The 24,307-nt window shown below is 33.0% G+C and overlaps 1 protein-coding gene across 1 annotated transcript in view; it reads left to right on the top strand.

Annotated features, from left to right (window-relative positions):
- The window catches only part of LOC100369931 (uncharacterized), a 55,259-nt gene that overhangs the window by 22,848 nt on the left and 8,104 nt on the right, over positions 1–24,307 (top strand). Inside the window, exons 21-49 of the mRNA XM_085496463.1 lie at positions 181–304; positions 1,943–2,037; positions 2,211–2,303; positions 3,776–3,939; positions 6,904–6,982; positions 7,056–7,163; positions 7,264–7,400; positions 8,864–8,990; positions 10,362–10,432; positions 10,542–10,638; positions 11,642–11,692; positions 14,082–14,174; positions 14,271–14,372; positions 14,761–14,826; positions 15,386–15,539; positions 15,834–15,984; positions 16,899–16,974; positions 17,083–17,159; positions 18,506–18,662; positions 19,294–19,391; positions 20,181–20,253; positions 20,707–20,943; positions 21,341–21,490; positions 21,576–21,680; positions 21,984–22,130; positions 22,310–22,382; positions 22,798–22,952; positions 23,467–23,636; positions 24,077–24,166. Of these exons, the coding sequence (XP_085352589.1) occupies positions 181–304; positions 1,943–2,037; positions 2,211–2,303; positions 3,776–3,939; positions 6,904–6,982; positions 7,056–7,163; positions 7,264–7,400; positions 8,864–8,990; positions 10,362–10,432; positions 10,542–10,638; positions 11,642–11,692; positions 14,082–14,174; positions 14,271–14,372; positions 14,761–14,826; positions 15,386–15,539; positions 15,834–15,984; positions 16,899–16,974; positions 17,083–17,159; positions 18,506–18,662; positions 19,294–19,391; positions 20,181–20,253; positions 20,707–20,943; positions 21,341–21,490; positions 21,576–21,680; positions 21,984–22,130; positions 22,310–22,382; positions 22,798–22,952; positions 23,467–23,636; positions 24,077–24,166 (3,320 nt within the window). The remainder of the gene's footprint in view (positions 1–180; positions 305–1,942; positions 2,038–2,210; positions 2,304–3,775; positions 3,940–6,903; positions 6,983–7,055; positions 7,164–7,263; positions 7,401–8,863; positions 8,991–10,361; positions 10,433–10,541; positions 10,639–11,641; positions 11,693–14,081; positions 14,175–14,270; positions 14,373–14,760; positions 14,827–15,385; positions 15,540–15,833; positions 15,985–16,898; positions 16,975–17,082; positions 17,160–18,505; positions 18,663–19,293; positions 19,392–20,180; positions 20,254–20,706; positions 20,944–21,340; positions 21,491–21,575; positions 21,681–21,983; positions 22,131–22,309; positions 22,383–22,797; positions 22,953–23,466; positions 23,637–24,076; positions 24,167–24,307) is intronic.

Consider the following 24,307-nt stretch of genomic DNA (forward strand, 5'->3'; position numbering starts at 1 on the left):
ATTATTGAATATCCCCTTTGAAAGGGGAAAGTTCCACTGAAGTGAGTTATGAGTATGTTCCTGGAATATATGAGAATACTGAATATGCTTAGCAGACGTGAAATGGAAATGATACATTATATTATAGTGTACTTTCACATAAAAAAATATTAATGTATTATTATTAATCTTTGTTTTCAGGGTCGCAATGAAAATGTGATTGAAAAGATTACCGACAAGTTTACTTTTCAGAAAGCCTATCTTTCTTTAAAGAATGACAAGTTACCAGCAACACTTCGAGCCAAGTATTGTGAGCTAATAAAGAGTAAGTTCAGTATGTTCATCTGCAGTCAGAGTGGCGTTCTGAAAACTGAAATATCATATCTATATAACATATAAGACCAAAGAGAAATATAATTAGTCACATGGTTTCATTTATTGTTTGTACCCAAGAGAACGACTTTGCATGGAGACGGTCAAACCCTGGTGGCAGCCATGTTTGTTTTTAGCTCCCGTGATGCGGAGCTTATGTGTTATCGGTGTCTGTGACGCTGTGACTTTGTGACTAAAATTTGTTCCTCTGATAACTTAAGATCTACAATTTCAATTCAAATGAAATTTGGCACACGACTATAATATATGATGAGTAGATGTGCTAATTTAATTGTGGTGCAATTCCATGCATTTTAATTAGCTAATTATTGCATTAATTAATTTATAACTTAGTGGTCTTGGAAATTTCTAAACAAATATTTAACTTGGGTGAGTAGCCTAATTTGCATATTGCGATAACGTATTCTGTCGCAAAAATACTTGTAATATTTTATTGGAAGGTCTGAAATTTGCGAGTTTTAGTATATAATGATTAAATGTGTCATCATGGATGTTATTTGAGCAGATACAGCGACTAAACACATCAAATGTATGCGGTTTTATCAGTATGGCGAGTATGTATGCGCAGTTACAGCCATTTTTTCAGTTTGCAGGACCCTTTCTGATTTTCATAAACGCAAGTTCAATTTCACTTTGTGCATCATATTCATCAATAGACAAAATCGAAGGCAGAATCGCGTACAAGTTCCTGCCAATCATGATTCGCAAATGTGCTGGTTTGTTAAAATATGAGTGAACCTGGTGGAATCACAGGTGCTGGTCAGACCTGGGATCGCCGGTTTTCTGCCAAAATATAAGAAATGCATTCATATTTGCAAAACCAACCATGTGGTGTCACAATATCACAAAATACTAGATGTAGCCCAAATCTCTGGAAAAATTAACTTGAAATGAATAAATTTTTATATTTTTTCATAAAAAAATTACAAGAGTACCAGTATATCTTCACATGCTGCTTTTTTTTACAGTAATAGCGCCCTCACATGTTTAATATTTTTGTTCTTTTTAAAGTGATCTTTTAAAGTTAACTTTCACAGTGCCCTATATAAGTATAGTAATCTCACATGTTTTTCAAAATGCCCATATCAAAATCTAGTGTTTCCATATATGTCATAGTTTCTCGGACATCAATTTTATTAATATTTGGTAAAAGTATGGATCGACCTACATGCAATTACATTCACTTATTATACAAAGCCTATAGCTTCATAATACTTGCTCTGATCACACGGGAGCTATTTACAGTTTAACTTTGATTATTATTAGAGAATGATTACGCGCATAATCATTCTATATTTGGAATTCGCATTTCCATATTGAGGATCCTGCAAAATTACAGTAAGCTGTAACTTATGGCGTTACGGTGACAGATGTATAATAATAATACTTATTATACCATTTACAAAAATGACAGATTTTCCGAAATTGCAAAGAAACTGACTGGTGGTTAACCTTCTAAGCAGCATAAACCACGTCACCACACATTGACCTGGATGTGTTGTGTTATAGAATATTGTGATTGTGTTTTGCAGTTGTCGCTAGTATCAACTGTCTTAATATTTCTCTACAGATCTCTTCATTGATGTTGGTCAAAATGTTCCTGTATTCGACAGACCGAAATTATTATTTGTATGGGATGAGTTAAAGAAAAGCTGTTCCAGTGTGGTAAATTTGGCAAATAATATTTGATGTTATCTTAAATATACTGGAAAACTAATTATGTAGTTTTGAAGCTATAACAAATGGACAATGTAATATGATTAATCTTTAAGCACATTTACAATAATACGTAAAATAACATATTGCCTGTATCAAAATGTTCCTCACTAACTTACCAGGCTGAATCACATCGAATCCAGTTCAAAGATCTGGCTGTTCTGATTAATGCCATTTTGAAAGAGAAATCCGACCATAGAGTGTTGCAATTGCAGGTAAGTGCAGATTTATACAAGTTCAAATCTAGCTATATATAAAGGTGAATGGGCACTAGTGTGACACAATTATGTTTGTTTTTTCACATTTACACGTAGAGATACCAGATTGATTCGACCCAAATGTATACACATTAGTTCATTACAGATAGTCCGGCTTCATTCACACAAGCAGTCAGCTGGGGAAACCCCTCGCTGCACTTTTCTCTTCCGCTTCTCCTTCTCTCTTCCCTTATAAAAGGTTACAAAGTCAAATCACTGAGGCGTGGCGGAGTAAACATGCGATCAGCCAATCGCTGCAGTCGTTGGCACGATCACGTGATTACCAGGAATGTGTTTTACGGCCTCGCCTTGCAAAGTTGCCACTACACAATACAATAAGTAAACAATCTATTTATCAAATTCCTGAAATATATGTTTATAATCTCCACCCTAAACGTGCAAGTAGTTGATTCTGAACAATAGTCTAACGGCGTGTGATGGGAATGTGCGATCGTGAAGACTTAATAGCTCCAATACTATTTAAAAGATTGACATGTGTTATCACTCGAGAAAAAAATGCATGGTGTTTATGTGTTATGTGTTTCCCTGCGAACTACTCCAGTATGCGCAATTATTTGGCTGACGATGTGTTTATAACTGTTTGGAACATTTTCACAAGATAACAAAACTCATATAGATTATTTTGTAAATTGACAAGCCACCAATATTTTGTGAAAGTTTCACATGAAAAAAACACACAAATACCCAAGGATTTCCTTGAGTGTAACATTTGGTGGCCAACTGTATAACCCATGTTGTGAGAATGACAAATATTGCAAATGTCGCATCAAAAGACCGACAGTAAAATGCAATGACCGAATGGTAATTCGCCTTTGTTAGCAATAGAAACATAACAATAAGTTAGAAGTATTCAAGGAGTTTCAAAGTGCTTCAGGGACAATGGTCTGGAAATCCAATTGTATATTGGCAACAAAAAACAAATTCCAAATAAAGAGGCATCACGAGGAATACTGCTGTAAATCAAAACAAGTTTTTATCGGCTACAGACGGCCCATGAAATAAAATAAAGCCTGTCCTCTGGAAATGCCTCATTCATAAAGTGTTTAGTACTGCAGATTGACGACCATGTCCATACAACGCACTATGTGATATCACTTTTGAAATTCTGTCGCCCCTCCCCCCAAAACGTAGTGGGAAAATGTTTTCTATTACCATTTACAATGCGGCAAAAACAATGAAATCAAAAGAAATAGTGCTGTATGGCCTTCAATTCCCAATACGCGAAAATAATGTATTTTACAGTATATTAAATTATAGGCATACATTTGAAAACTTACAAAAGCAATTTAGGCGTTCTTTTTTTAGTATGTTAGAGTTCCGAGGAAAACTAGCAAAATTTACGTTAAATATTGAACAGGTATGTTATTATATAATATTTCAATACATTGTGCTATTATATCACTTTACAGGTGCTTAGACTTGTATATACACTGGTGAAGTTTGGATATTACACAGATAAAGACGATATTAAAGATTTTGTCGAGTCTCTTAAGATAGTGGTGAACACAAACGACGACAGTGAAGTATTTGAAAAAAGCTTTAAAACAAAGTCCTTAGTAGATGTTAAACATATGTAAGTGTCTATATATGTATTCATGTATTCATGGTATGATGATATGCGGTTCGAGACTATATCGCCAAATTTGATTAAGTCTAAACATTTTTATATTTCAATTATTTTTATTAAGTATTTTTTTTTTAATTTGTAATAATTATTTCTCCATTTTTTTGTAAATGCTTGAACAACTGATCAACTTTCCTATCGGAAGAGGGCTTTATTTACAGTTGTGCTTGTTTGGCGTCACACGAAGGAGGTTGTCAATGGAAGCTGTTAAATTTTTAAGGCGTTAACAGTCAACAAAATAAATAATATATATAAAAAAACACAGAAGAAAAAAAGCAATAAACGATCCATATATTGTTGTTCTGTAATAGCCTGGCAACAACAGTTTTTTTTTTTTTAAATTGCTACCTTCTAAATAACTTGTACATTTTTACATTGTTTACATTCATTTGCGCTATTTTGTCGTCACAGAAATAAACTTTTTGTCACTGGAAGGTGTGACTTATCGTAAAAGTGTATTTTTTTTACAGGGCAATGAAAGTGTTTAGCTTGATCTTGAATTTTCGTTCAAATGAAAGACTAAGGGAATTTATCTCACTATATATAAATGTGTATCAGGTAAGTAGTTATATTAGGTAATATTTAAATATATTTTGAAAACATCATCCACTTATACCGTACCCTGATATAATAACCACGCATTTACTAGTGTGTAACTATGATGTTGTATATTACAACATAGAGTAACTTCAATATGTCGTCTGCTACCCAATTATAAACGGTCGATTACGTTTGAAATCAGAAGAACTGAAAATAATACACAAACATGAACCAACAAGAAAAAAATATATATCTAAAGTTTGCCATAGACGTTTTTTACAACGTTCTTCTATGGAAATCGGGACTATGTCTCTCACAATTGTTCTTTGTTTGTCGTTCCTATTAAACCTCTCATCTTCGCATCGATTCTAAGTTTTCCTAGAAATCGGGAAATTGTTTTCAAAAATAAAATGTCATGTATTTCTTTCATTTGTCCAACCCAATTCTGTAATGAAATAATGACTTTAGGGTTTCTCCGTTTTTGTTCGACTGTCATTACTTAGAAGCAAGACTACTGGAATTTAGTTTCGTACTTTAGTATTCATTTAAATATGGATGAGACGTTCATCTGAGTAACTTTAAACATAAACAGTCAACATTTACTTATAATAATCTTAATCCGATAATGCCTCGTAATCCAATCGGTGCGTTGCTTCATGAATTGGCTCGTATAACACGGTCTGTGGAGGGAATGTCGGTTCCAATCTACCTCTATACCCAAGCAACGTTTCGCTCAATTGTCTGAAATGTGCTTGCTTTTTTGTGATTTTATAAAATCGTCTACAACTTCTAAATTCTATTTCACGACACTTTCGACTTTATCTTCACCAAATAATAGTAAGTCCATCTGGTCGTTGGTATATTTTCTATTCACTAAAAAAACATCGCGCGTTTTTTGTAAACTGAAACTACTTCCTAGAAATATACGCGTTCTCCAAAATATGGTTGAACAGAACCCGGATACTGCATGGTGTATTGCATTTGTATAAAGTCTTGGGAAGATGTATGGGAACTGCGCATGCATGGGTGTCTTAAATGTGCTCCAAGTTTTACATTTACGCATGATTTCACTCCATTTGGTTCGAATAAAGGTAATATAAGTTATTGATAGTTTATATTGTTATCAAGACTGAGTTGTGGAAGGCGGGACGGAATAGAATTTCAACAAAAATTTTCGGCCAATTTCGATGTCCTTGCGGAAAAGTGGGTAGGCGAGTGTACCGTCACTATTCTCAATCACTATTCTCAGAAGGATTTAATAATCGTCATATCATGTGTGTTAGTCGACATCGTAATGAAGGTAGCATCAGTAGTTACGTGTGCGACACATCAATTCAACAAATGACAAAGACATTAGCTTCTGCAACAACAACGGCCACATCAAGCGCTATTACCATAGGTTTTACAGATGCCCTTAACCAATCCGCGATAGAAAACCCCACCATAGTCGAAAAACTGAGAAACTTACAGTTAACCAGACACCTCACAGGGGAAATAGAGGTTTACTAGTATATCATGACATGATGTGTGCCCTCTATGTTGTAGTACCATTTTACGCAGTTTTATGTTTCGTGTTAATCTATATGCTCGTTTAAATAAAATATTGGTATTTGACCAACACAGAACACGTATTAAATTACGATATATGCACACTTTCTTTATTTACTAGGAGAATAGCCATGAATTGCAGCCACTGTTGAACGAAGACTTTAAAAAAAAGTACAGAGAAGACAGTGATAAAAACGAAATAATTTCAAAAGCCAAAAGGTTAACATACATTTTGTCTAGTTAAGGTGTATTCATCAAACGAGTTGTGAATATTTTTCATGTAGAAATTCTTGACTTTACACTGATAAAGTTTTAAAACTCTACCACTAGTGCAATCAATATAATAGAAATCATGATTGTAGTGAGTCATTGTCCTTTCGGGTTAGTGCACACCCCTAAAACAATGTCCAGATCTAAACTGGTAATTTCATGTGTGAGCATAAATAAAATCATAATTAATCAACATTGTGTGGTAGTTAACTCATCAAATTTACCTCTCGTTCCAGGAAAACATATACAACAAATCGGAAAAAAGACTACATAAAAGTACAAACTAATTCAATCTGCAAAAATATCAATGACGGGCCACTGTTTTATTTTATTTTATTGAAGAAAGATAATACACATAAAATTAAATAATTAAGTAATAAGTAATTAGTTTGGGCCACACTCGGCCCTGAAATCAGACTATATTTATATAAATTTATAATATATATATATATATATATGGTACACAAATTTATTTATTTATTTATTTATTTATTTATTTATTTATTTATTTATTTATTTATTTATTTATTTATTTTCTAATTATTTATATTGCAGCACGGCAGTCGAGAAATTGCGAGAAATATTTAAAGACACTTCATATTTTAAGGAAGATGTCCTATCCAAGACTCTAATGGTAAGTATACTTACAAGTAAGTTATGTTTCATTGGTTGGTTAACGTGTAACTAATTATGAGTGTCTTTTGCAGACATTGTCAAACTACAAATATGACAAGATGCTACAAATGTCCATGCACCTGTTATACATACAGTATTCATCATATTCAAGGCTTTTCAGTCGCGCTATCGAGACACAGGTACGTGTACAGCATTCATCATTTTCAATTATAGTTATATGAATAATATAATATTAATTGTCCTGAACGGATTGTTCTCTGTATGCGTGTTCACGATTAGGTGTTGCTGAAGGGCACATCGGTCAGTGTTTTTAGGGAATGTGAAAACAAGATGCCTGTATTGAGAAGATTATCTGCTACAAAAATGAACACCAATCAATTCAAAGAGTTGGAAGATATACTAGACACATTTACTGGGTAGGTTTATTGTCATTCCCACTACAAATCCCTAAATTGTTGCTTACATAACTTTTTTTCATTTTGGTAGAATATTATCCACAGCTTTCATAGACTCGAACAATAAATTATTCTAGTTTGTGATTTTTCATAGTTTGTTTTTTTCCATTCATTAATCGTAGATCATCTAACTTAATTAATGCACAATAGTTGTTTTGCAATGTAATACAATTGGTGCAAGACAACTTTTGTAAATATGAGATCAGATTATGTCAAACAAAATTTGACATCATATTATTTCCAGGATATCCTCTGCCATATATGCCTTGTCACTGTACAAAATTATAATAACAAGATAATTGAACAAATAGTGTCCTATCATATCATCGTTATATAGCATTAGTATGTTTCAGACTAACAGTTGAAAATTTCAAGTGCACATTTACTCCCATCTTAGCATCTACTAATCAATTTGAATAAATGAATAAATACATTTATTCATGTAACTATTTTAATTGTTAGCCCAATCAACAGGTAAATATAAATAACAACAGACCGTACGTATCATTAATTCTGGCAATATAATTATCATGTCAAATTTAGTGAATATAACCGGCAGCGATTAGTTACGAAGTCAGTAAATCGTGACCGCGTTCTGCACAGTGTGGAACGTTCTAAAACATGTCAGAACATGTCACTGCATCACGGTATATGGCACTGCCCATCATTTCTGGCTGCAATGTTACTAATAACTTATTTAGGTATTTATTTTCACCGCAGTCCTAGCATGGAGGGGTGTGATGACCAAACTTGGTCAAAACTATCAACGTGACTTAAGACGATTTTCTACAATAACTTGATTTTTGTAGTGTTTGGAGAACACGTAACAATACTAATTAATATGAATTAATATATGAACATTGCCAACAGTTGTGTAAAACGAAGTACCAAATATACACATTTCATCCCAATTTACCGACACATCATCAATTTTCATCTTGATTCAACAACGCACTTATGTGCACGTTTTGAGAATGCTTTGTCTGTATTCATTTTTATGCACTGTATTGCATAAGGCAAAAAAATGTTTTGTTGCCTTCAGCGACCAACCGGAAAATATGAAATATCGGCTGGTGGTTATTTTTTATTTTAATAGGCCCAAAAAACTCACCATTTTAAGCAGTAAAAAAGTGTTTCCTCTAAAAATTAACGATCCCTGACCGTTGTTTGATCCCCAGATAAGAGACTGAAAGAAACACTTTGATTTTTGTATTTAATATCTAGGATGCGTTTGATTGATTCCCATATACCTCGGCTATTTACGATACCCTTTGTTTTCACGAGTTTAAAAGAAATCCAACCGACCGACCCAATTTTTCAATTTTCCGACTTGAGGGCAACATATTTTTTTGTCCTAATTTTATGTTAAACCAATCTCCTGTTATATCAACTTCAGCTGATGAAACCTTTGTGTATCTTCACAGATTTTGCTCATTGGAAGATGAACCAGAAGAGCGCCATCCTATGAATCAAATTATCTTGTATAATTGTGGTATACTATCCGACATATTCGAAATATTTTCTCAAGAGACTAATGATAAACTAAAGTCTGTAAGTCTCTACTACTTCAACCACCCCCACACACGCACAACCTTTCACACCTTACTCTGTGCCTGAGTACAATTTAGCCATAAATTAGAAGTAGCCAGATGTACGAGATTCCACGGATTTAGTGTGAATTGACTGTAGCACACTTTGATCCAGTTAACAACGTTGATTGTAGAGACATCTGTCCGTCTTTTAAAAATCAAGTGCACCAGACCACATGGTCGTCTATTCTCAGCCTGTACAACTGTGTAATATCAGGATATGGGCTTATGACGACGAAGTTGTGATGCATGCAAATATTGGTCACAGGAGGGCTCGAATTTGGATATCCAACATCACCATATCTTGACAATCCTCAGTGTCAATCTAAACTAATGAGCTAATGAGCATATTACCCTACTTCCGATGTGACCATGTCTAATCATAGCCGACTATCGTCGATCAGGTTTTGACCTACAAACTGTTTACTCTCATTCAAACTGACAACAATCTATACTCGTGTCTCTAGTTTGAAGCATGATCAGTGATGGCCATCTACTTTGCCTTTGTTCCTGATTCCTATACCCTCGGCGGACCAATCATTTCAATGACTTGATGACATACTTAATTAATATATAATTAATATAGACCATTAATATACCTGGATTTCAACCAAAATATACCAAGTTTCATTTTAATCCGAACTAAGCTTCTAGAGATACTGGTGGATCAGACAGACAAGTGCACGTACACGCTGCTAAAATGTCTGATAGAGGCAATAACATGGCCATTGGTAGTGACGGACCCACAATGGGTACATATGCACTACATCAGAGGAAAAGCCAGTCTGTCTTTCCTGGGCGTTGATCTGCTAGGCTACTTATGAAATTTGGCCTTGACAGACGACTGTCACCAGGTTCCGACGTCAAATATTTTTCAAGTCACTTTCATGGTGGTAAACTCACACACAGTTTGGTTCAGATAACGAATGGAGCTGCTTGTTTTAGTCAAAAAACGTCACCGCTAGCTTATATGTTAATTACCTTTCCAGCCCAGTAAATTTCCCTGATCTGTTTCTCACAGTATTAATTCAAATTCATAATTTTAAAAGCAAAATACGCAAATTGAAATACACAGAGAAGAACTCGACACGAAGTGCCACAGGGAGTTGGAATAAAGTTGAAATTTTGATAAAAGAAAAAAGTATTTGCATTTTTCCATTCCTTGCAAACTCTTATCACAAGATCCCTTCCTGCTGTGTAACCGATGGGTCAACAGTTAAATATGGTGGCTACGTTATAGATTTATTCCAACTCCCTATATAAATAATATGATTCAACATTAAAACAAATTATTCCAACATATAAATTGTTTTTGTTTACTTCTTCCGATTAGGCAAATGGATACAAAGAGTCTTTACAACAAATATTCAAGAAATGTTTTATTTTGCTTCGAGTTTTAGCAAGGTAATTGTTTTCAAATATTGTAAGCATATTCAGTACAAATATTGAGCACAATATTACAATATATCTCTGGAAGATACTAAGTTTCGTGTATGTGCGTTTATATTTACAGGGGTAACACAGACGTGCAAATGAGATTGTTCGAGAGATTAGACATTTTGCTTAATTTAAATTGTGCTGGAGAAGAAATGGCTAAGGCTATTAAGGAGGTAAACTAATTGAACACTTCTTCCGCTATCACCTGTGAAGTTATTTGTGTGAGAAGGAGATATTTCTAGACATAATTGAATGATTGGTGGTTTGGTTCGCATTTAATGAAACGTGTATCGCTAGGATATGCAATGCAATATCCTCTTTTTATTTAAGTTTACTAACAGTATTTTGAATTATCCAATACATTGTATTTGACATAGGGTTTACCCTGCCAATTGTTTGGTGTCATTTACTTGCTTTACATTATATTTAAATTGTATGTACATGTGCATACACATATTTATAGCTATTGACTTTGAATTCAGATTGTTTGTGTCTGCTTTTTTGTTTGATATTGATTGATTTTATTTGTTTCCATCTTAGATATTTACAAATAAAGAAGCATGTTTTAAAATCAAAGATGACAAAGTGCAGAAAATAATGGATCTTGCATCTCAACATAAAATTCCAGAGTTCCTTGAGTCGTTAAACGCTATTATAACAGTATGCAATTGTTTATTTACTATATTTGTTTCATGACTTTGTATTTTTGTATGTATTTTTCATCACACATAACAGTGGTGCATTGTATAATTATTAGCAAAATAAAGTTAAACAACAAGAATGTTTAGCAATAAATTCGCATATTAAAAATGTATAAACTATGTTGTGAGCAAGTATCGTTCCATTCAGTCCTGTATATTTTTGCAAAACTTCATTCACATGAATACGTTTCTTTGCGATTGTATTAAGTGACGGTTTATTTTTGGTCAATCCTCTCAATGTCAAATTGTCTGTTCTGTGTATTGATTCAATCATGTTAATTTGGTAATATCAAGTTCTTCATGCGTTTCTTTGAAAATTCTTTACATATTGCCAATATAACTTTGTTAATTTACATGAGCCACAACTTGAAGATAATTAATGGAATTATTGTCATTGACGCTGTTAATTTAGAGCTATATAAATATAATGTGATAATGTTAGAGTCTAATGATGCTTTAATGTGTTTTACTGCAGGTTGAAGAGCATGATCTAACAATAAAACGTAACCAGATATGTGTAATGAAAGTATTTATGCAGTCAGAAAATGTACCTATCATAAAAGATGAAACAAGCAGGTTTGGATGATATAAGTATACTTTCGGTATATGTAAATGAATGTTAATATCAGTGAATATTTAATTAACAATGAAATCCTTTTTTTATTTTATAGAAATAAATTGCTAGATACTAAAGAAAATAATCCTGATTTGTACATGATATCATTGGTGGATCTATTAGCTACATGTGCAGAGGTTGTTACATTTACATGTTATTGTATATTTAGTATATATATTGATTGGTTCGTTAACGTTTGCCGTGAATCTTATTGTACTTCATGACATGCATGTGACTCGCTAAAAAATCACGTACATCCTCAAATGAAGAGGACAATAGATATTATATTTACTATTTCAGGGTGAGAATACATACATTGAATCGATTTGTCAAAAGTTTTTTTCTCTGGATGACTTATTATCTATATTGACAAAGCAAAACAATTATAAGATTAAGAGAGCATTTGCACGGTTTATGGTATGGGTATACATGAACACAGCCAGTAGTAGCGATGCAGAATGTTTTCTTCACAATGAGTAAGTATTATTACCAATAACTTGCCATGCTAACGTGTTCGTTTGTGCAAAATTTGCCACCTCTTTCATGCTCTTCGTTTTATGTCCTACCAGGCATCTTACGTAGAGGACTTTTGAATTAAGAAATTATCAGCAGTTTCTAGATGTATGTCGCTTTTCAATAATACTTTCATTAAATCTGACATTGTCAGTTTTCTAAATAGTTTTATTTTAACAGTAAAGTAGTTTTTTTTATTAATGTCTGCTGAAATAAATATGCAGATGTATTTGATGAATAATGTATTATGCGTTCAGTATAGATTCAAAACTTTATATCTGAAAACATGATAATTTATTATCAATATTATTATTTAACCAACATGTGTATTTACCAATAATGGAGGGCAATGTGGGAGTAAAAATACTTCATTGACGATTATCTATTTTCATTAAACAAGGTCTAATAAAATAAATAAAATCCCAGTGGTTTATCCAAATTGCATGAGCTTTGATTGTTCCACTCTTAGCTCAATTTGCAACATTGAAAATTTGCCATTTTTGATTTAAATAAGTTTGTGTTTGGGTGTTTATATCCATTGTCTACTATACGTCTACTACGTCTACTATACGCTACAGCATATCATTCCAAGATTTTGTATTTCAGAGATTTCTGGAAGTTACTAGAAACCACAATCGACGAAATAGATGAGCTCACTAAATACATGAAAGAAAATGAAACCAAAGTTAAACGGCAATTAAAGAAATTGCCAGCCAAGGTAGATACAACAGAAGATGGCAGGAACCATGCTTTGTTACACTACTTAATTGACGGAATATTTCCAATGATTCAGGTGAGATTTCTCTTGGTGAATATTTCAGGTTAGGTTATGCTGCACTTATAGCAATATTTACTTTCCACAGAATGCCACAAAATATGAATCAGAACTAACAGTAAACATGCTTAGTAATCTTCATGATATATTATACATACCTTGCAGTGATTTAAAAAATAGGAAAAGTGGGCGACATTTTCGAGAATGACCACGTATTGGGCGATATTTTGAAGAAGATCGATATCTTGCATGGATAGGATATCGACTCCCCCCGTTCTGATATCCTGAATCGAATTATCACTCCGTCGGTGCAGTCGTAATATAATTTCGCGGCGAAGCCTAGGAATGATATCGCGACCTACCTGCGAATAAACATGCAAACAAAAACATTCATGAATATTTATTACATCATGGCTGATCATAATTATTACATATATTTGAAACGAACTTTGAAATCAATCGATTTTATATAGTAATATTAAAAACACAGTTGTTGTAAACATTCGATGCTTCATCCTATTTGTGTCGGTTTTCAAATTTTAATCTGGTGTTATATATTCATATGTACGTATGTGCTTTCTATTTCCTTAATACAGCCAAACTTATGGAAAGATCTTTTCCTCCATTGTTATCGTAACTGGGGAAGTCGTTTTGGCCATGATTATACTAGGCTTTATCCGAGCGAAGCATTTCATTCTTCATGTTATTGGGGGGGGGGGGGTCGAATTGCGCATATTCATCGAGTCATAGGAAGGTTTTATTCACTACACGCTGTTTTAAGTTGTCTTTTTTCCAAGACTGTGTATTGTGGCGTAACGGAGAGCTTAACGGCGCTTACAGTGGAGACGAACATTTGCCAGTTCGAATTTCACGAATAATGTGTATATGTTTGTATATGTGACAAATTTCGATCACACATGTACCTATTATACACACTATATACTAAACAACAAAGTTGTAGCATTTGATGAATTAATTGGATAACTCATGTGACATTTGTTTTTTCTTCAGGTATTTTTCGGGCAGTTTTATAACGACGACACCAACAAAGTGTGCTACCTAAAGGAACATGGTGTTGTAGACAAACTGGTCAAATCTGTTATGGTGAGTTCCGACATCAGTATACAGTTTCCGATGTGATACAACGTATTAACAACACTGTAATGTATTTTGCTTATGTGAATACTTTTGTTTTTACAGGAATTTGTGAAAATTATTGATACACTATCAACAAATGCAACACAGATAAAGAAACTAAATTCTGCATGTAATAGTTTGATAAATAACTCATTGAATCGCAAGGTTTGTGTATCAAACTTTACTATTTTCTCTGAATGATTCTTTATCATTTGTGCGTCAAAATAGCATGACGTTATCAACATTAGAGTGAGGGCATTGGCAAGAACGACACGACAGCTAACGGAAAATATAACTCATAACTGCCTAAAGATCGAACAGTTTTACGAATATTGATGAATAATTAGTGAATAATAATACTCTAAAAACACGTTTTCTTTATGCTAACTTGGCATTTACAATTTTGATTGCAAATGAAATGAATGTTTATAGTAAAATTGAAATAGTTAAGTTACCGTGTTTGTGAGTAGTGGCTGTTTTTTTTGTGTTTTTTTTTAATTGACCCAGTGGCTTACTGATCTGATGTGTATTCACTTGTTCACATATATTGTAGGACGTCGAAGAATTTAAAGCTAAACAAAAAGCGAGAGCCACGGATAATAAAAGTGAAGCACAAAAGGTAATTCATATTTGATTGTATATCATTTGGTATACATAGCATTGTAGAAAAATAGATAAAATCAAAGAGAGGAAAACATGGACATAAATATCGTATGTCACTATTGAAACACAAAAAGAGCATTATACGGTTTATGTTACCAGGGGCTTATTATATTTCAAATTATAAATGTCTGAGTGATAACCAGGCCATTCTAATTAACTTAAGTCAGTATGACAGTTGATTTACGATGATCTAAAGAAGCAAGAAACGGCATTTGCATTAAAATTGTTAAAACAAAAGCGGTAATATTTATTCTGATTTGACATTGTATTTACAAAGCCCTTTATTCGGTTATATAAAGCTACTACTAGTGTTTACTTGATTTTTTTTACAATTAACAATCTTAGAATACGCCCACCAATCAGCATCAAGTCAATGCTCGTGGTGATCGCTCACATACAGAGAAAACCCTTCAAACGTGTCCCAATCCTGGAAATGGTTAATATTTGGGTTATTTGACCACGAAACACTTATTGGTACATCTAAAAACGTGTCTAATAATGTAATTCCACTTTAGAATTATATCGAAGAGCACGAGAATGAAGAAACGCGCAATATTGGATTGAATCGTTTTGCCAACAATTATATGTTCTGTTATACTGGTGAAAATACAGTACGAGCGCAGTTGAGTGACGATCTGCCAAAGTCAAAGATAGGGAGTGCCAAACGAGGTGAGTGAAGAATAAATAAATATACCCGGTAAACAGTAATTAAATAAATTAATTAATCACAATAACACTTCAATTAATCCACTACTATATGCTATATTCATAGTGCCGGCTTGTACTCCGACAATAATATCTATTGCATTGTTCATCTTGTATTATGTTAAATGTTCATACCAAGTGTTGATATCACGTATATATATTTTTATATTCGGAACTGATGTTTGACAAAATAGTTATAATGTGCCAGTCTGATCTATAAATAAATAAATAGTTGTATTTTTGTTGTGTGTATTGTAGAATACGACCTTGGAGGCATTGAAAAACTTCCTCTTGGAAACGAATTCCAAGAACATATTAGGTGCTTCAAAGATCCAAAAAAGAAGGGTACGAAGGAAAAGAATGATGAGCAGACCTATGGCCTAGCATTCAAACTGGTCGAACAACTTTTGTAAGAGTAATTTCTTTACAGATTTAGTTTGAATTTAGTACGAGGCAAGACACAATTGGCTATTGTCTTCTTTGTAAAACTAGAACACAGACATGTCATCTCAGGCAAATTTGAACACCACCCGGTTACAGGTGCATGTCAGTTTGGTTTGATTCAACGTCGTTGACTGGTGGCTTCGTTGGTGTCATTTCTATGTGTCCTTTTAAGTTATATCTCTATCCCAGAATACAAAACATGATATAATAGGTATAACGACCCCCAGAGTCGGAGTATATCACTCTATTTACTTGTATGCACATTCGATATCGTTCGTGTGTGTATGTAATGAAACTAGTCGAAATGTCCTGGTATATTCTCCTCGGAAGATGGTAGTCATTAATTTAAGACATTGGTTTAATTTAATACCGTTCACCGTGCTACTCAGTTATCAGACAATAACATATTTTGATATTTTGGAGTATTATAAGTGAAATGAATATATCCGCTGTGCAAATGTGATCATCACACAGCATTGTTTTCTGATGCATGATAGTCTTGTATGTGGTTTGATTGCAAACCGCCCACTAATGTCTTCCCTGGTGTTGATTCCAGGTGTCCTTAACCATTTCTAAAACTAGCTTTGACTGATTTATTTAAAAGTAGGTTCAAAGTCATAATTCTGCTTTGATGAGATTTAACAAACTGGTGACTGATTTCAGACAAACATTGTATGAACAAAATACACAATGTTGTGTAATAATTTTAAATTTTTAGCAGGTTTATTTGTGGTTTATACGGGAATGTATTTTTTGGATGTGTCTACATTTATTGTAAATGAAACAGTCCTTAAAAAACTGCTGGAGACGACATGTTCAAACGTTGTCCAAGTCTGAATAGATTCCACTAAACCTGCCCATATCTTTACTCTTCATAAGAATCTCCTGTCAAAACCCAAAAGTTGGAGAAAGTGAAAAAGAGGAACAAGAAGCCTTGGATATCAGGTGTTTACAGGTATATTATAAATATATTTGATATCTCAATATATTTTGCAATAATATACATGTTTGGTATTATTAATCAACGTTGCAATATAAACGCGATATATTCCATTTTTTGCAGTTACTGAGAGCAATGATACACAACGAAGAACGCCGTTTACCAGAAAACTGGAAAAGTGATTCTAAAATACACCAAGGGTAATGATACACACATACACACCAACGTATTGGTATATATTCAGTAGTGTAGGCTAGATGGGATACTAAACTGTGACAAATAACTGAGTATGGAAATTTCTGATTCGCCACTGCAAATGACAAGTATACACGCTTGACAAAATTGATTACTGTGTCGTGGAAACTTGTACAACCTGGCACATAAACCGAACTAGTGTAACACTATGGTGTGAGGAAATATTGCTTAATAGCTGTCAAAAACTGTTAATTTAAATACCTCTTTTGTAGATGTACCATTGCCATAACTCTGTTCTGTGTGAGTGTCGTACGTGTGCACACAGTTACGCATGTGCGTGTGTGTGGGCGTAACTGTGTACCAAAGAGAGAAACTTGGTAAATAGATGCTCAGGGTTAATTAGTTTTGGGTTGGAACCCGTGCATATTAATGACCTAATTTACATAATATTTAGCCAATTTTAAGCATTTCCACTTGTTTCACAAATACCATTTAATGAAACCGGTATATAGATAATGTGTAATAACGTGCAGACCTTATTAGTTTATGACTGTAATCTGTGCATATTAACCATCTAATCTGCATATTACTGTAATCTGTAATTCTTAGCCCTTTAACAATATCTTAAACACTCATCACATTTCTATGAAAGGGACACATACTTTCTCTGGAATTAGCCATATACATGTTTAGTTTAGGGTTAAATTTTTTGATTACCAATTACCTAATTTGCACAATTTACCCAATTTATGAGTATTTCACAGATACCACTCATCACATTTCAATGGATAATACACAGATCTGATTACTGCAATGCATATTAAATATCTTCTTTGTGAGTTCACGTGGTCACATAAACATGCATAACTGTAATATCTCAAGCACTGCTGCAGATAGCGGCATTCAACCAGTTATATACGTACTGTTGAAGACGGGGCCATGAAAATAGTGTAGTGTAATCGTGTTGTCAGACAAAATATATGACCGAATCATCAGGCTATCGTATATGGTCCATGATTTCATTACTTTTTATAGTTGTTATGCCATAGCCACTTAGTACCACTCACAGTATGCCATATTTATGCGTATTGCAGATGTGCTACCAGTTTAGTAAATACAGTATTCCTTATTTATACTTAAAGTTTTAAATACCGTTTTCACTAAGCTTTCCTTGATTGGAATTGTAATTTGTACCAGGCCACGGCTTAGAGAATGGCAACTCAGTCACTTTTAATGTCACAATTAATGCATCACGTTTTCTAAGCTTTGTGTGTCAGTATCAGTTTTGCATATTTTTTGCCACAATATCTTTTACAATATAAATTTGTTTTGTTGTTTTTTTGATTAACAGTCAACTTGAAAGTATTGAATCCATTCAAAACGAATTAGATGAACATGGTGCAATGTTGAAAATTCTGCCATTAGCGGGAAGAACAAGTGTGAAATTAGCAAGTGAGCTGTTAGTATTTATATCTGCTATGCTGTTTAATGGGAACCAGTCAGTACAGGTAAGTTGTTTTTATTATCACGCTTTACGCGGTAATAAGAGATTATATCTGTCGTTTTTATTGTCATTGAAGTCTCGAAGGGCATCAAAATGGTTTCACTCGTTTAGAAAATCTCACTCATGAAATATCTTCAAGGTATTTTATTGAAAATAGAATGTCAAACAAAAGCGGCTCTTTCTTGGTTGTTAAGTCGTAATGACTGATTGACCTTTTTATTTGAACTGTGTACCCACAGACTGGCAGACATATATGCATATTAATTTCCCTAATTTGCATATTAATTAATGTTCAGCTTTATTACTGATATTTCGTGAACTATTTATCAGCTTTGCATATTGATGCTCTGAGATAATAATGTATTCCTGTTTGAGGGTTTGGTTGTATATACTCTGGTGCAATCTAAACACGTGATTGGAATTTGCGGATAATTGTCACATTATTTATATAATATACATTGATACAAAACCTCATCCATGAAGTTAACATATTTTACGATTTATTACTAGTCATTCACAGCATTACGCTTGAAATCTATTAGGATGAATATATGCAAGAGGGCAACGTTTAATTTATATTTGACTTTGCAGACTAAATAAACTAAGTAATATCGTACTTATTAATATCTTTACAGTCCAGTCTGATGAAATATTTCCTGGATTCCAAAGAAGAACACTTTTTCATGGTGGTCAAAAATCGCATAAATACATCCGCGCTAGAACTTAAAGAAAAGTAAGTATGCTAAGACGGTTCCAAGCAATGCCTTTAGTAAAATTGTATTATCTTTCATTTGTCATATTATATACGTATTATATTTTAGAAACAAGCGGTCAAAATAGCTCCGCTGTCCTCCAAGAACATCCAGTAATGCACTCTCATACGAGAAATGGCAATTGTTAACAATAAATATTTACATCTCAAGTATCAAAGTGATCGGACTCGTAGTTTTAAGAAGGATGCGAATATATCATTTGTGATATCCATGGAGAATCAAAGATGTCTTCACAACATGAAATTTGATAGAGGTTTATCCGAAGTAGTTACATATAACCTATCAAGGCAATCGGGCTGCTAGTTTTCACGAAAAAGTTGAAAATATCATTTTTCACCTTAAGTTTCACACGTATTTGCCAAAATTAGAGAACTGAAGATTTGCAACGTATAGCACCGGAATATCATAAGTCTCATCAACGGCGACATAACGCGTTGGATCCTGTTTGATGTGCATATATTGATTTTCTTTGTTCACTTCAAAATTCTATTATTAAAAGGGAGCATTTACACTTTAAATCGAGATTGTTTACTGCCAATCAATTGAAATTACGAGGAAAAATGTTAGATTCTATAAAATATTAGAAATTCACTTGGTCATTAGACACGAACCGTATACAGACTTAATTACAATATAGTATGTAACCTGTTTTAAATTATAACAAGTGTCTCCATTCGGGACACACATATCAGACACCGGGAATGAGCTATACATATTTGTTATATTTCAAATGTTATATCTTTTTTCAGGCGTGCACTTCTAGCTCAACATAGAGGCAAAATTGAGGAAGAAAATAAAGAACCATCCCCACTTGTTTCAAAGGTGAAACATTACAATATCCATAACATATCATTTTGTCTGCCACTTGTTGTTTCCCTGTACAAATTGTGTTTTAGTTATCTGTGTTCATTAAATGTATTTTCACTATCACTAATCAAAATTATACTATGACCTCGTCTACATATATTGGTTTGATATTTATGCTGTTTAAAAAAAAATGGTGATTTTTTTTATTAGAATAATACCAAAGAAAATGATAATGTACCAATTCATAACCAATCAAACACTGATCAACTGTCTACACAAGTGAGTTGCGTAGACATTTGCTAGATATAGTAAACATATCGTAATTACATGAAGAAAGTTAACATGCCTGTTGTGCTTGGAGTTTGCTTGATTATGAATTAGAATTTCGATTGGACATTACATAAATCCTACATTCGTTTCACTGGTATTAGTACACCCTAAGTGTATTCTTTCCATTACAAATTCCAGCAATCAAGAACTTCTAATGGGATGTTTCGATCAGAATATTTTAAATATCCTTGTTGCCAAAACAAAGTGAATGACAGTGAATGTATACAAATGATTGGTACCAACAAAGATGAAGAAGAGCAGAATACGCGTAAAATGTCTAAACACGGGGAACTACAGTTAAAAAAAGATGAACATATTAATGTTCTGTTAAGAATATTAGGAGGAATGTGTGATGGACAACACACAGACTTACAGGTAGAGTTGTTTAATGTTTGTTATTACCTTGATGAAAGTGATGTATACTGTAGGAGATATCCCGTTTTCTGTGTTAGGACAAAACTTGTAGACGCTGCCTTTCATATATTTAACCAATCACATTTTTTGTTGAATTTATGCCTAGCAACTAATAATGCCAGGCTGTCACCTAAATTAGTTTAATGATTTGTATAATTATTACTGCGCTGACAACAAACTATTTCGATGAGTATCCCACATATTCACTGTTTAATTTTGGAAATGTTTTTGTACACAACCAGTGTATCATACTATTCATTATTATGTTTATATTTGTTCTTTTGTTCAAGGGCATATTAATTATTCATCAGTTGAGCATTTATTTCTCTCTCATTATGATTTTATTTATTTTATTCAGAATTACCTACGAGACCAACACAACAATAGTAGAATTGTTAATATAGTGGCAGAAACAGCTAAATTTCTTCAAATAATGTATTCCAATATTAACGACAACAACGTTGAACTTGCTATAGAAGTAGTTATAACACTAAATGAGTTTGTATCGGTGAGTTACGTCAATATATTTGAATTACGTGCTATATTTTTTTGTTATAATTTTGTAGTTATATTTATGTTTCTGTATTGTATAGGGTAACCATGAAAATGCCATGGTGTTATTTAATAACAACGTTATAGAATACGTGAACTACATATTACAGGATACTATGGAAAAGAATAACGAAAAACAAAAAAGTGTAAGTACAATTACATTTAAATTTAAAACTCATTTCATGCATATTGATGACCTAGTATGAATCTGTATATAACAAACGTTTACAACTCAAAATGTTTGGTTAGACATGATATATCACCAATTATACAAGCGAAGTAATGTTAATCAGAGTAGGGCAGGGCTGCAAGTTTGGCATCATTGTTATTCTTTTTATCTAGTATATATAGATGCAAGTTAATAGTTTAATCTCTAAAACCCAATTGATACAACGTGGGCTAGCACATAAGTTTTGTTAACAATGTAGGCATTGTTGTTCTATAAACAGTTCGATCAGCTGAGATTAGTCATGGCTTATCTCATAATGTCGATAATAGAAGAAAATGTTCCTGGAGGTTCAAAATTGGAAGACGAAGTCAAAGGAACAATAGATAAAGAGCAAATATATCTCATGATGCTACATTATTATTGTAAAGTAAGTCTCGGTGATTCAATAATATATTTTAGAACAAATAATACTCGAGAAATACCAATACTTACAATGATTCTATAGATCTGATTAATTAAGTACTACTATGAATAATGTTTTAATCCAATTATTCATAAACATATATAAACAAATCAAATAAACAGTTTTTTTAATTCAAATTTTAGGAACCACACAATGAACTTGATACAGATATTGGCTTTGCGTACTATCATATTTTAATGCGACTGCAGGATATTGGTGTTCCTATCATAAGAAACAGTAAGGATTTATTGTTTGCATTAAATAACATATATTAATTTAGTTTTACTTCTTGCGATTACAAATAAAATAAAATAAGTGCGATGTAATGGTGTTTTTGAATCATGCAGTAAGCATAAATACAGTAGCTCATATGATATATACAAGAAATACAAATTTTCTTTGAATATGGAAAAATCACAAACACGTCACTAATTATTACTCAATTCAAATTACACAAGTTACAGTTATTATATGACTCCAATAGTGAGCAATTGGTCATATACTCACTTTTTTCAGTGTCGGGTGTAACAGCTGTGTGCAGCCAATGAAACTTCGGTATTTCTGAATTTCATGGATCTCTGTCCAACACTTATACGATTGTTATTAATTTTAGGTTTCTCAACAGTTAGAGAAAATTATTTTAAACGTAAGAGTACAAGTGGAAACGACATAAAAAGTGAAGAGGACAACTGCAATGAATGGACCTTCTACGCAGATAACTCGAAGTCAGTTGAATTACTTAAAAATGGTGAAGTACAGAAACTTCATTTTCGAGTTAAAAATACTGTAAGTATAGTACAAACTGCGAGACATGTATGCGTGTGAGAATGTACATGAACAACTACAATCAGAAGTGGTGACACAGATAAATAAGGAGTTACATTTTGGGGCATAAAGAGTGAAGAAAAACATATACCCTAATTCAGTATGCTTTGAACAGGTTAGCCCTATTTGTATATTTTGAAAAATCCATTGCCAAGGTATGCATCAACCATTTTTTCAATCTTGATAGAAATACTAACGTGTAACGAATGTATATTAATGTTGTTTTTCAATTCGATAAAATATGGTCGAGTAGCAGACATTTCAGACGCAAAATTGCCATCACTTCTGTTTTCTGAGATGACTGAACCATTTTCACAGCAGGTGACCGACTTTTTTGTTTTTATCTCTTTTTTTTTCTATTTTGATCCCAGTGGCATCATGCAATTAAAATGGTAAGTCGTATCATATTTTATGTTTCTTGTATTTGATAATGTATTTATAAACATTTTATGTGTTCTTGTATGTCAATATTTAGCATGCCCTTAGAGAGGAAGTCAAGGAGAAATTGAAATGGAACATTAAACGAGAGTCACAAGGTGACAAAATAAACGATTTAGTCATGTGGTCAGACGATATCAAGAGTGACATCAAATACGAAACCAAAATGTTATCATATAAACCAACGAAGTTTTTTATTACTTTAACGTGAGTAAAATTAAATTTATTGAGAACAGCATCTCATTTCAACATCTCTAACACAAGTTAATGTTGTTGTTGAAGTTGTAGAATGTCTGTGTATAGCACATGATGCAGACGACCATTTACTTGAAAAATGTTCCCATCAACATATTTTACAACATATCACATTAGAGTGTGGCACTGGGCTCGTATTATTACTGTCATATCATGATCAATATGATTTGTATGTAATACGAAAGAACACCGGATGCTGTGTCTTGTTTTGGTTCAAAACATTCTGGATGTTAGTAGCGTGCCCATGGAAACTGCACACGCAAATGTCTAATGTTACATTCTTCTTGCGTAGTGTTGTATATTAGTGTGTATATTAGTATTATGACTGTGTCCACATATTATAATACATATTAATCTAAAATGCGTCCTCGCATCAAATGTTTAATTTACAGGCCTTACTGGAACTGGGCTTTATTAATATTATCTTTTGCTATTAATGTTATCATACTTGCAACGTGGGTGGCTCCAGATGACCATGACGTGTAAGTGTACTTAACATATTTTGCCTGAAAAATATTCAACTTAAACATTACTATAAATTAATGTATATTTGTTTAGGTTTGCGTTAGGTTAGATCAGGTTTGGGTCGGGTTGTTTGGGTTAGATCTAGTGAGTTGAGATTC

This window comes from Saccoglossus kowalevskii, chromosome 1, assembly GCF_978046115.1.
Source record: "Saccoglossus kowalevskii chromosome 1, keSacKowa6.1, whole genome shotgun sequence".
Classification (NCBI taxonomy): domain Eukaryota; kingdom Metazoa; phylum Hemichordata; class Enteropneusta; family Harrimaniidae; genus Saccoglossus; species Saccoglossus kowalevskii.